At 39.2% G+C, this 13,942-nt stretch overlaps 1 protein-coding gene across 1 annotated transcript; it reads right to left on the bottom strand.

The window, feature by feature from the left end:
- Nucleotides 1-1,366: 1,366 nt before the first annotated feature.
- LOC120016928 lies at nt 1,367-2,276 on the bottom strand. Its single transcript, XM_038869920.1, has 2 exons — nt 1,796-2,276; nt 1,367-1,708 (listed from the first exon to the last, which is right to left on the bottom strand). Exons 1-2 carry the CDS (start codon nt 2,142-2,144, stop codon nt 1,617-1,619), a joined length of 441 nt encoding a protein of 146 aa, XP_038725848.1. The 5' UTR covers nt 2,145-2,276; the 3' UTR covers nt 1,367-1,616.
- Nucleotides 2,277-13,942: the final 11,666 nt, after the last annotated feature.

Genomic DNA, 13,942 nt, shown 5'->3' with positions numbered 1-13,942 from the left:
TATAAATGTTGATTGCCATCCAAACAACAATTTTTGGGCACATATTCCAATAGATTTTTGAGTAGCATTTATACTACTTCTCAAATGCTACAAATTTGTACAATTTTACAATATTTCACCAGCTTTTCTCTATTTTGTCCCTATCAATTTATGCTTATTCCATTTATACCCTCATATGTCGTTATTGGATGAAACTGGCTATTGATCATTTCTTTGGCCCCGCTATTGGATCAAACTGTTGGTGAGAAATTCTATATAATAAATAAATGGAGAAATTCCAATTTGATCTGTAGTGATATTAATAGTTGTATCATATTAATTTATTATTATATTAATTTTATGTTAATTTATTATTAATTTTATAAATTAATTTTTATATTTGGATACAACTATATTTCGCTATTACAAATAATACCCTTGCACGTAATTTATCACAATATGCTACACAGAATAAATGTTACCAGTAAAAGTTCAACCAAACACTATCAAAGCATTCAAGCAACATATCTGCTATTAAAATTGTCTAACATTTCTACTACCACCATTTCTACTGGTATATCTGCTACATTGAAAATGCTTTACCAAACTAGGCCTAACTTAATCTTCACTCAACCAAAATAGAGTCTCCAATTCTTAGCTCCAGTTCTTTCCCAAAAATCATGTTAAATCATAATGTTTTTGGAAATGCAATATTGGAGTTTAGAAGTTAGAAATGTATAACGATGGTGATCAAAAAGTCAAGAGGTTTCCTATTACAATTCTTCAAAATTAGAGGTAGAGTTTTCTTCAACAAATTGGATAATGATGCAAATTGAAAAAAAAAATTTGGTATCTTAGAAAATGTATTATTTATGAATCAATTAGTTTTATTTTTTAAGAGTCAAGTATATTTTTTTATTAGGAGTAATTTTATTTATTTACTTTTAATTATTTGTTTCCTGTTAAGAATGATTTAGGATTTGATTTATATTTACTATTTAACATTGTAACTCTCATTAAGGTAAATAATTTTTGTTATTGAAGTTTGATCTTAAATAAAAGCCACTTGAGAGCGAGAGTTGATTTCCCCATATTCTTAATTTGTTGATCAATTTAAGTTTGTGAAAAAGTTATATTTGACCCTTGTATATTTGATTTTATACGTTCAATAATCTCATGCTACATCAATACCCACCTATTTTTGTTGTTGTTGTTCTGGCTGGGGTGAATATACCTTCTTGTTTTTGCATATTCCTTTAGAAGGAGCTCACCACTTTCATTATGCGTGTGGAAGTTGTGTAGATATTGTTCTCAAGTTTTACCATCTCTCCAATGGCGGCTTGGTCACATGGTTATCTCCAATAACAGTGAAATTCACCATCAATTCTTTTCTTTCAAATTGTGTGTTCGCAATTCATTTATATTCAAAGATCAGAAAATCATCACCCCATTTTTTAAAATTTTCTTTTTCATCCCCCAATATAAAAAACAAATTAAGAAAAAAAAGAAGATCCAAGAAGGTAATAAATAAAAGAAAGCATGAACTAATAACCAATCTATATATCTCTAGTCGGGGACGAAGAAACTGTACACCAATTTTGCTTAAACGGCGGCGTTTGGATGCTTAATGAACATATTCAACTTGGTTCCCCTGAAAACTGCTTCACAGAGCAAGCCACCGCCTGGGCCCACTGCCTCAACCGCGTCTTCACCATCTCCGGATCATCGTCTACAAACAAACAAACAAACAACAACACTCAGATCTCAATTTTCACGATCAAGCAACGAAAAATCGTGCATGAGTTTCAAAATCTACCTGGATCAATTATGCTACCATCAGAGCTCGTCGACGACAGCGACGACGATCTCGTTAAATTTAATACGTTGTTGTACTGCTTGTTAACGGCACAGTAAAGGCTCAAAGCAGGGAGAGCATCAGACAATCTCGGATCTAAATCGGGAGAATCATGTCCGAATCCGAAACCTAGCTCGATACAGCCTTTGAGCTCCTGCAAATCCTCATCTGTCAAGCTCTTGCTGCGACTGACGGGCGTGATTGGGCGATTTCCCTTGCGCCGTAACCAAGCCTCTTCTCGTTCGGTGTCAGGCGTCCAGGATCGCTGCTTGTAAAGAGGACACGGCGACGGGGTTGGCTGTTTCGACATTGAAGAGATAGAGGCGGCTTGGACGCTTTGCTAGGCGGGAGGGGGTTTGTTGTTTTTAAAGCGTGTTTTTGGTTACGGGGGATCGCGTAAGAATGACATGTGAGCGGGTCCAGTTATATGATTGCACCCAATCTGTCTTTCGTTTTTTTCTTCTGATTGCGTACCTCTCCCTCGTACCTTAATTGAGATATTTGTAATTATAATTATACAAAAAATTATTATTATTATTATTTATTGGACAAGAAAATTCTAGACTCTCGAGTACAAAAGACTCATGGGATCTCTCTGTTATGTGAACGCTGAGACAAAAGCATGGAAAGTCAATGCGATGTTATTGATTATGCCTTGCTTCGATGTCAACTTGACGGGTGGAAAAGAGCAATCATTGGCGGCTGCTAATGATACCCTTTGTCCAGATAAGCACTTGGACCCCACCTTACTTTTGCCAAGCGGGCATTTATGACAGACAAAAAGTCCCGATATAACTGATTCTGGTGTCGATTTGGCAACCCGACACCACTAATAGACTCCTCTATTTAAAAAGCATTTAGTCCAACCTTTCGTCAACCGAAACAACCATCAGCTAATGGAGACCCATTGATGACCCGACTTTGATGGGTATTTGAAATTTCGGTTTGGGTTTTGTTTGAGTTTTCATGGAAATTTGAGATTTCAGTTTTAGTTTTGTATGGATTTTCATGGGTATTTGAGATTTTGGTTTAAGTTTTCATAGATATTTGAGATCTTGGTTTGAGTTTTCATGGATGTTTTAATAATGTCATTGTGAACCCACTGGTATTGATTGAAATTAATTTTAAATGAATTTTTTTATGGAATCTTATGCATTGCCTTCTTATTACACTTTGAATGTAATTAATTACGTTATCAATGTAATAAGCCACTGATGAGTAAACTTGACAATGCTGGCTTATTTAGTTTGACAAGGATTTATTATAATTTATATGTAAATGTTACATTGTCAATGTAATAAGACACTTGCGATTAAACTTGACATTGGTGACTTATTAAGCTTGGCAGGGGCTTATTACACTTTGCTATTTAAGATTGTAACCCTCATTGAGGAATTTCAGCTTTGAGTTGAATAAAAATTAAGAGACGAGTGTCATTTTCCAATTCTTTGGTATTCGCCAAAATCAACAAAGTATTAAAGTCTTAAATTTGGTATTCGTGTGTCGAAAACATATTTAAGTAGACTTGTTTCTGGTATTCGTGTGTCGAATCAACAGGTCCAAGAAACGTTCTTTCCACCACGTTGCACTCCGCCACCGAAGTCGTTAAAACCCCCACACTTCCTCAAAGTCTTCAGATCCATCCCCATCTCTCTCCCACGTGGCTATCACCACCACACCGATCTCCATCACTAGTCTAGATCTAGAACGCCTCCAACGCTAGTTCCACCTGCAATCCACCAACGCGAAATCGTAAACGAACCTCACAAAACTTAAAACGAAATCACTACTCCATTTTTGGTCGTGGATTTTGCAGCAAAGAGAAAATAGAGAAGAGAGAGAGAGAAGATAGAGAAGAAAGAGAAATGAAAATGACAAAAAAGAAAACCATGAGAAGAGAGATATGAGAAAAAATAGAGAAAAATTGATTGTCATTTTTTATTTATTCCTTTTAATTTAGGTGGCACGCTGAGTTGGCATGCCACCTAAATTATGTACATTGATGGATGCGAAAATTATGACTACAAAGCATTTTCGATCCATAAATCTCTGACAACATTTTCTCGCAGAATGGGCTGCAATGGTATGGACTTTGAAGGCTAGCTAAGGCCCATTATAGGTTGATAATCCGGGTCTATTAGGTTTGGGCCAGGCCTTGCAATAGAAAAGGCTACAGAATTGATGATATATATGGACTCTGAGAACACGTTATTGTCAGGCAATATGATATAAAATGAAAGTATATTTCTAGTCCATAAATGCCATGACATAGCAGGCAGGCAGGGGCAGCCACGACTGAGCCTAAGAAACACAGGTGTCTCAATGATTGGCAAAAATCAGACAGACATGGATGGATATACAGGTGCTACTACCACTACTTATGTATTGATGAATAATATTGGTGATTGACCACCACGTGGCGCATGACACCCCACCATCTCTATCAGTGCTAGAATATGTTACTCTCTCCTTATCTTCTTCATTGGTATGCTGTCCCTGCAGCCTACAACCTTATTTGTTCTAAGGCTATCCGCATCAGACACTGGTAAATGACACGAAACTCTAAGAGTGTGTTTGGATTGAGGGATTTGGGGGGAAGGGAAGAAAAGGGAGGGGAGGGGGAGGGAAGGGAAGAGAGGGGAAGGGAGACTATTCTTCCCTCTCCCATGTTTGGATAGATAAAAAAAAGAAGGAAAAAAAATTTGTTTAATTTACTAATTTATCCTTATTTTTATGTTAAAATATTATGTACAAGGGTAAAATAGATATTTAACTTACAAATGACTTAATTAGTAATCCCTTCCCTCCAAATGACTCCATTTTGGAGAGAGAGAATTTTAACAAAAATTTAATGAAATCTTCCTCCCAAATCCCCTCAAATCCCTCCCCTTCATTTTTAATAAACTATCCAAACAAGGGAATTGGAAGGAAACTCTATTTCCCTTCCTTTCCCTTCCCTCCAAATCCCTCAATCCAAACACACTCTAAATGTAGAGTTTCAATTTTGTCTTTTAATGGAAATCAGGTTCACAGCAGTCACTGGTTATTGAACTGTACCAAAAACCAATCTAGCTACAGCGAAGCGCCACATGTTTGGGCTCACTATAGAGGGGCTTTATGCCACGTTGATAAGGACCATCCGATTGAAGCCACGTTGATAAATACCATCATATTGTAGGCATTGTTCATGAAGGCCTATTAATTATGGGCCATTGATACAATGGATCAATGGCCCAGATTAATCCACTACTTTTATATTTTTAATCCGCTAATTTTGTATTTCTACATTAATTATTTAATAATATTATTAATTATTTCAACTATCATATTATTATAATCATATTATTAATTATTTAATTATTTATTAATATTAATATCAATTTATTATTATTTAATATTGTAATATTTTATGTTATAATATGTTGTAAAATATATTAACTTTAAATTATTTAAAGTGATTGTAGAAATGAATATTTAAATGATTTAGAATGTAGTTTAGAGTGTCTGATGAGTGAATGCACTTTTTGATAAACTATAAATTTGTGAAAAGTGTATAAAAACTGTATAGTTATAGTTTTTGTAAAGAGTGTCTGCTGTGGATAGTCTAATATTTCCTGTAGATTCCGTTATATAATATCTTTTACTTGATCTGAGGCGTTGGATACTGATACGCTCACATGATGTCTGACTTTATGTGTTGGGAAAAGAGGAATATATATATCACAATAATTCTCTTATGCATATACCGTAAGTTATATTAATTTACACACTTCAATCTCACCATTATTTAAAACATGTGGGACCCAAAATAGTTGACCTTATTTGTCATTTTACTTTTGAAAACACTTATAAAGTGGAGTGTGTAAGTTATTAAGTTGAGAATTTTTATGTATATATATATATATATTAAAAATTAATATGGGTGGTTGGTAGGCATACATATCTATCTAGAAATGATGTTCAACACAAATTAACCACCACAAATTTCCATGGTTATATGTACTATATATGTTTGGGTAGTCGAGTTAGATTGAAATAAGTCAATTTATTTTAGTTGTAAGAACTACCCAACAGGAATGGATTCATTAGTTCAGTTGGGTATGAATTATTATTTTCGTTTTATATTATTATTCAATGGCAATTCTCATTACCTAAAATTGCCTTGGAATATATATGAACCAAAAATGTGAAAATTGTAAGAATTCTTTTGAGCTCTTATGAATTGAATGTACAATCCTTTATTTTGGTCGTTGGATTGTAGGAATTGTTGGAATTATTTCAAATTAAATATTAGAATCATTTATATATAATATTCAATCTTAATTCTAGCTCATGCGTTGCACTAGTTGTTGGCAATTGTTCATTCAATTATCCGGGTGTGATCGAGTTAGCTGAGACGATTCAAATATTCGAGATTTACATGAGTCAAAGACTTATGATGATTTCTCGTGATAAAAAAAGAAAAAAAAAAAAAACTTCATTCTCTTTTCTTTTGTTGAGAGCTTGATCTTGCAATATGCACGATATCAAGTTCATGGACATTATTGTCTCACAAAAGAATTGCATGAGTATCCTTATTGTAAGTAAAAGATGGCAATAATAGTTTCAGAGAGAGATTAATCTGTGTCTTATTGTCTAGACACAGTCGTATCTTAATTCATCTCTTAAAACTCGTTATTTTTCTAACATGAATCTGTGATTATTCACTATTTAGCTCACCAAACATTCAAACAGTTGAACCAGAGGAGAGGAGTATCTCTCAAAGTTTAACAAGAGGAGAATGTTTGAGTCTTTCTCTCTGATTTTCCTCTCAAAGTTTAACTAGAGCAGAATGTTTGAGTCTTTCTCTGTCTTGTTCTTGCAAAATGGTGGAACTGTATGGAGCAGACCACTCTCTCCGTTCAAGGATTTCGGTCATCTCACGACTATCACCACCTTCGACACCCATGTCGTCGGCTTCTCCGGTACCTAACAAGCTTCTTGTTGAATTGGTGGTTACCACAATAGTTACTAACACTTCAATTGCCCTTCTTTCTCGTGATGAGGGGTTGCCAGAAAAAAAAAAAATTTTGTTGTAGTTACGGGTGAAATTAGTCGCAAGGAATCAACCGTTATGATTGGTAACCATTCTCATGTGGAAGTTGGTGTTTCTTGGCGTAGCGTATAATCTTGGTTATAATTTGTATATGTCTCTTGCGTTAGATTATGGACCATTATGGTTGATGACGTCTGAAACAGGTCTACCCTATTAGACGGATCAGCCAAGTCAGACTGAGCAGGAATAACTAGCTTCTCCTTTGCGGGTACGTGATCTCTTCCTTCCTTCCTGCACAAGAAGCGAACGTAAGCTTCGGTAGGGCCCCGAGGGTGTACTCGGGGGGACCTCTCCGACGCTCAAGTCAGTACAGTACTAAACTTAGGAGGATGGCTCGTTGCTTCGAGCGTTGCCTCTTGCTCAGTAAGTATTTTAGAGTGCAGGAGTTAGATAGCTTACCTGAGGGCAGAGGTTCCCCTTTTATATGAGTTTGAAGTGTTTGAGTTGTAGTAGGAGTCAGACTCTCTCTCATTGGTTTTCCAGAGGGTTTCTCGGATGGTAAATTCCATCTGTATCCCTTTCCAAAGGGGAGTAGGACTCTTCTATAACTGAACCTTGTTTACCGAAGTAGCCCCTTTCGTCATCCACTGAGATGGACACTTCGGTTGAACCGAAGCATCTCATTGCTTGTAGTACCGAAGTGTATACTTCGGCTAAGAACCGAAGTACACCCTTCGGTTCACCTTCAGCCACAGCTTTTCTGGCGTTCTTTCCGCCACGTGGCCTTCATTAATTCATGAGGGTTATTTTAGGAATATCAGTTGCCCCTACACTTGTACCGAGGCATCTTAAATGATGAACTGGGTATGAGTGTAATAATGTCTAGACGTCGGTTCATCTTTGCGGATGAGATCGAAGGATATGAAGCGTCACCAACTTCTGTCCATTAGATCAGATCTTTTACCTTGTATAAATACGAGATTTGTTGTTCTCTTCGACTTTTACTAGTCCTTTTTACTGTTTCAAGAGTCATCCATCAGACCGACCGACCGAAGCCTCTTTCATTCGACCGAACATACTTCTTTCCAGTCCCTTCAGTCTTCATCAGGTCAGTCCCCTCTTCCTTCTCATTTTAAAGTGATGTCTTTAAGTTCCTCCTCCACCTCGTCCTCCTCTTCGGGGGATACATCTTCCTCTTCCTCTTCGAGTGAGCGGACTGCATCCGGCTCTGAGGTGAACATTGTTGATTCACCTCAGACTGGTCTTACTGAAGCTTCGGTACTTCAGTCGGCTCACCTAGAAGTTGCTGCTTCAAACGAGGTTCCTCCCAATCAACAGGAGGGGGGAGACGAGGCTGATTCTGAACCGACCTGTTTATCAGGTTCAGGATTGGATGATCATGGGGTGTCCAACATTAGGAGAGAGTACGGTATCCCCTGGCCATGCCGTCGCATCCTTCCAGACGAACACCCCCTTCATCCAAAGGAAGGGGAGTTCGCCGTCTCATTACACTCTTTGAAATACGGTACTAGGATTCCGTATCCACCTGCGTTGACCAGCTTCTTCCGTTTCTTCGGTATTTGTCCAACCCTCCTGACCCCAAATTCTTGGTTCTTCCTCAATACCATTATCAACCTTTGTGCCAAGTATAAGGTACCCTTCAATTCTTTTATCATTTAACACATCCTTAGACTAAGTAGACATGGTAGGGAGGCCGGGCTGTACTACGTTCAGTTTCGGCCTCCCATTGAAGCCCCTCACTACCAAGCTTCCATTAAGGATTGGAAGAAGGGTTACTTCTTCGTGAAGGCCCCTCTTCATCCCGGAGAGAACCTTCCATTCCGAACAACCTTCGGTATTCCACACGTTCTTCAGTTCAATAACCCCCTTGAACTCAGACTTGAAACTGATAGAGAACTATTAGATCGACTGAAGTCTTACCTTCCTCCCAATCCTTCGGTCCCTCTATCATTCAGTAGAATTGATTCGACGTATGCATATTCTTCGGTTATTCTCCAGAGAGGTGTGCTACAGTTGGTGTTTTTAGACTTAGAAAAATTCGCTCATCTATATTGTCTTTACTAATAAGTTCGGTCATCCTTTTTTGCAGATATGGCGAGCATGGAAGACTATGTGAACATGTTCAGTGCTGGGGCTTCAAAAGGCAAGAAGCACGGCATTGGTAAGGGAAACCGAAGGAAGCCGAACCCAAAACGTTTAAGGAAGAATACCACGGGAGAGACTTCAGCTGCAGCTAACGCTCTCAACGCCCTAACTACAGTCCGTTCTTCGGTAAGGGTAACACAGCTGGGCCAAAACCCTTCCCGAACCCCAGATTTCACCAACATCCCTCTTCCAGTGACCCAACCACCCCGAAGGATGGATATTGAGGATCTCACCATTCATACACCGAACTGGGATGTTCTGGTGAGTGACTCGGCCAATAACCCGACTATCGCGGGTAGGATGGTAGCGAAGGCACAACTCCTGCTGACTTCAGCAGATATGAAGCACTTGCCTTATCAGACAAAGTGTCAGAGCTAAACGTTGCTGCCATGAAGGTACAATAACTTTACTTAACTTCGGTTTTGATTTTTTAACTTGAGTTATTTTTTACTGTTGAAATTGGCCCCGAAGTACTGAAGTCTATCATGCCTATGTAGGTTGTCTCTGTTCTTGCTACACTTCCTAGAGGTATAGCGAACATGGCTCACAACGAAACAACTGCAATTGAAAGGGCCGAAGCAGCTGCCTTGGCGAAGGCGAAGGCTGAAGCTGAGCTAGAGACATTTCGGGTCGAACTAACGGAGAGGACCGAAGCTCTAAATGCTGCCAATGCCAAGGAGCTGAAATACCGTAAGGAGAAATCCAGGCTGGAGACTGAGGTCGCTAGGCTTTCGCAAACTGCTGAAGTTGAAAGAGTGAAGGCCATTGCGGAAGGCAAAGCCCTGGGGGTTCAAGAATACAAAGCTTCAGAAGAGTTCAAATTGACTCTTCGTCAAGAAGGCTACTTTGGTGGTTGAGGTGCCTTCAAGATGGCTAGGAAAGCTCTAATTGAGGCTGGACAGGATCCAAGTGTTCTGGACAAGCTTTGTCCGGTTTTGGTTGGAAAGGACGGATTGGAGGAGTCCAAAGAGGAAATATACGCTGAACTTGCCAGGGCTGAGGATGAAGTTCGTCGCCAAGCTGAAGATGAGGAGAATTCTGAAGAAGATTTCGAGGATGGGGATGAACTTCCTTCAACTGTTGACCTTACCGCAGTCACTTCAGATGAAGATCCTCTTCATATCATCCCTACTGAAGGTGATTCTCCAATTCAATCAACTGAGCAAGGTGATGTTCGTCCTTTTACTCCAGAAGATGTTCCTCCTCCAGAACCTTCTGAACTTGTCCAGCCAGAAGCTAACCAACAAGAGATGCCAGACACTTAGCTGAACCCTCCGTCCAAACTTGTTTATTTTAGTTTTTTCTTTTTTGTTTTTGTTTTTGTTTTTTTTTTTGAACATTGTATGAACAAATTTGCATTATTTCAGAATGATATTTCCATATTTTGTTGATCTTTTAATTCTGGATTAATTTGTGATTAAAGTGGGGACTTCTACCCCAAGTTCGGTCTTTTGCTGAAGCGCTTTTCTTTTTGACTGAAGTTGGCTTCCTTCATTCTCTGAACAATTTTGAAACCTCTTCGGCTGAAGGGTCCGCTTTGGCCGAAGTGGCCATATTGGACCGAAGAGTCTAATGGACGAAGGGGCATATTTTTGAGGCCGAAGTGGCCATATTGGACCGATGGGTCTAATTGGGCCAAAGTGGCCTATTTTTGAGACTTAGAAAATTTTTCTAAGCTTTGGGGCCGAAGTGGCCTATTTGGACCGAAGGGTCTAATTGGGCCGAAGGGCCTATTTTGAGACTTAGAAAATTTTTCTAAGTTTTGGGCCGAAGAGCCTAATTGGATTGAAAGGGCCTTATTTTGAGACTTAGAAAATTTTTCTAAGTTTTGGGCCAAAGGGCCTGATTGGACCGAAGGGTCTTAGTGAACCGAAGGGTCTATATTTTAGACTTAGAATATTTTTCTAAATTTTGGGCCGAAGGGCCTTATTGGAGGATTGATTGCGACAACTTCTGAACTGTTGTTTTATTGAACTAATGAAAAAATTACAACTCTTTAAAAAATTATTATTCAACTAAATAAAATATCTACGTAGATTGTCAGCATTCCAAGGACGCATCTTCTTCCCAGGGTTTTCTGGGTCTTCAATTCGGTATGTTCCTTCCTTGAATGCTTCAATTACTTTGTAAGGTCCATCCCACGTCTCCCCTAACTTTCCGGGGTTCTTTCCTGCGGCCTCCTTCTTTCTTAAGACCAGGTCCCCCGGGGTGAATTTTCTTTCTTTGACCCTACGGTTGTAATATCGGGCAGTCCTCTGCTTATACGCAGCAGTTCTGATTCGAGCTTCCTCTCTAACTTCCTCCACCAGGTCTAAATTATTCAGAAGTGCTTCATTATTTTCCTGGATGTTGAAGTTAATGATCCTTGTAGTTGGGATTCCAATTTCTACAGGTATCACGGCTTCGGAGCCAAATGCCAGGGAGAAGGGTGTTTCTCCAGTAGAAGTCCGTGCTGTGGTTCGGTAGGACCATAGCACACTCGGTAGTTCTTCCACCCATCTTCCTTTGGCACTATCTAGTCTTGTCTTCAAACCTTGGAGGATCACTCGGTTTGTCACTTCGGCTTGCCCATTAGCTTGTGGGTGACTGACCAAAGTGACTCTGAGATCAACCCCCAACTCTTCACATAGCTTCTTCATCTTTCCTCCGACAAATTGTCTGCCGTTATCAACAATAAGGGCCCTTGGTATCCCATATGTACAGACAATGGTTCTCCAGATGAAGTCTATTACCTTATTCTCAGAAATAGTTGCAAGTGGCTCCACTTCTACCCACTTAGTGAAGTAGTCCACGGCTACTTTCAGATATGTCCTCTGACCCGATACTGGTGGGAATGGTCCAAGAAGATCCATACCCCACTGAGCAAATGGACAAGGACTCTGAATTGGCACCATCTGACTAGGAGGAAGGTGGGGTACGTTGGAATGCCTTTGACACTTATCACATTTTTGAACAAGCTTTTTGGCGTCTGACACCATTGTAGGCCAGTAGTATCCACAATGTAGCACCTGATAACTTAATGTTCTTCCCCCTATGTAACTTCCACAAATTCCTTCATGCACTTCCCTTAGGGCATAATCAGCCTCTCTGGGCGCCAAACATCGCAGGTATGGAAGTGTGAAGGACCTTCTGTATAATTCTCCATCAATCAGAGTATATCTTGCTGCCCTTTTCCGGAGACTCCTTGCTTCATTCCTATCTTCAGGAAGTTTCCCTTCAAGTAAGAATTCTCTGATCGGGTCCTTCCAGCTTGGTTCAGCTTCAACCGGAACAACTTCTAGTTCAGTTGAAATACTTGGTTGAGGAAGTACTTCAATTCTGACCGAAGTAGGCCCTTTGGCTGAACAGGCTGAAGCTAATCGTGCAAGGACATCTGCTTTTGCATTTTCCTCCCTAGGTATTCGATTGATCTCTACCTTGGGAATCTTGGCCAATAATTTCTTGACCGCAGCTAAGTACTTGACCATGTTTGAGCCTCTCGCCTCATAGTCTCCCTTCATTTGTTCAGTCACTAGCTGAGAGTCGCTGTTGATCAACAAATTTTTAATTTCAAGTTCGGCAGCAAGTCTCAATCCAGCTAGTACTGCTTCATATTCTGCTTCATTATTTGACGCTTTGAAGTGAAAATGAAGTGCACGTTCAATACATATGCCCCCCGGACCGAAGAGAAGTACTCCAGCTCCGCTACCCTTTTGATTAGAAGAACCATCAACGAAAAGGTTCCATTTTGGGTAGTCCTCTTCGGTCAGTGTTATCATGGTTGGTCGAAGACATTCTACAACAAAATCGGCTAAGGCTTGAGCCTTAATCGCCTGTCTTGGTTTGTATTGAATGTCAAACTCACTCAACTCAATGGACCACTTTATCAATCTGCCTGATGTATCCGGCTTCTGAAGTATGTTCTTCAATGGTTGATCAGTCAGAACTACTACAATATGAGCTTGAAAGTAAGGCCTTAATTTTCGAGCAGCAGTGACCAAGGCTAAAGCAAACTTCTCTGCTTCAGTATAACGAGTCTCAGCATCTATTAAGACCTTACTGACATAATATACTGGCTTCTGTATTTTATCGTCTTCCTGTATAAGGACTGCACTTACTGCATGATCAGTCGTAGCAAGGTACTGTTGGGTCTAAATTAACCTTACTAGCAAGTGTACTAGTCGGCGACTACAGCACAATGATGAGCAAGGGTCGAATCCACAGGGACGGTGTTATATCTAATCCAAATGTATATTTGTATGTACGTATGGACAATGCAAACAAAAGTAAAGTTCAACTCAAGATTGTTTGGTTGGGTAATCAAACTAAAACAAGCAAATAGCAAAGTGTTTTTGGTATTTTCTTAGAATAAGGATGCAACTAATGCAAATGAGATTAGTTAACGAATATGAGATGAACACCAAGGCTTTGGAATCCCCCTTGGGAAATGACTTGCAATGACATAAATTCACACACATATTTGCTAATTCGGGCATAACGAATCCGTACCTAAGTCGGTTTTAGCGCACTTAAGCCAAATCTCCCTAAAATCGATTACTAGCCATCTTATTGGTCTAGGTCGGATATTCCTAAATACATTCTAGCCATCTTATTGGTCTAAACATGCATAGGAATTCATGGAGTTCTATGGAAATTAGAATTCATACAAATTGTCACCTAATTAAAGGGAGACACATTCATATTCAAGTGTTTCAAGAAGCATAATCTACTTGACATATTATTGTCTAAGCAAATTCTCCAAACAATTTCATCCAAAAACCTAAAGTGTTGGCCAAACACCACAAGCATGAAGAAATTGCAATCAAATATATAAACACAAGATTTATACCCAAATCAACTCATATATATGTAAATCAAGTCATAAACAAAGTCATCAAACCCAAGGCTTCAACCTAGCCTTGGCAAAG

Source organism: Tripterygium wilfordii, chromosome 2 (genome assembly GCF_013401445.1).
Source record: "Tripterygium wilfordii isolate XIE 37 chromosome 2, ASM1340144v1, whole genome shotgun sequence".
In the NCBI taxonomy this organism is placed as follows: domain Eukaryota; kingdom Viridiplantae; phylum Streptophyta; class Magnoliopsida; order Celastrales; family Celastraceae; genus Tripterygium; species Tripterygium wilfordii.
The sequence above is the reverse complement of the archived record's forward strand: the minus strand, read 5'-3'. Positions and strand labels throughout refer to the sequence as shown.

What these genes read in the sequence shown, in the direction of transcription:
- LOC120016928 (XM_038869920.1), bottom strand. Translation starts at nt 2,144, where the DNA reads ATGTCGAAACAGCCAACCCCGTCGCCGTGTCCTCTTTACAAGCAGCGA. An exon ending in TGGTAGCATAATTGATCCAG is followed by an intron (nt 1,709 to 1,795) that starts GTAGATTTTGAA and finishes GTTTGTTTGTAG; the next exon opens with ACGATGATCCGGAGATGGTG.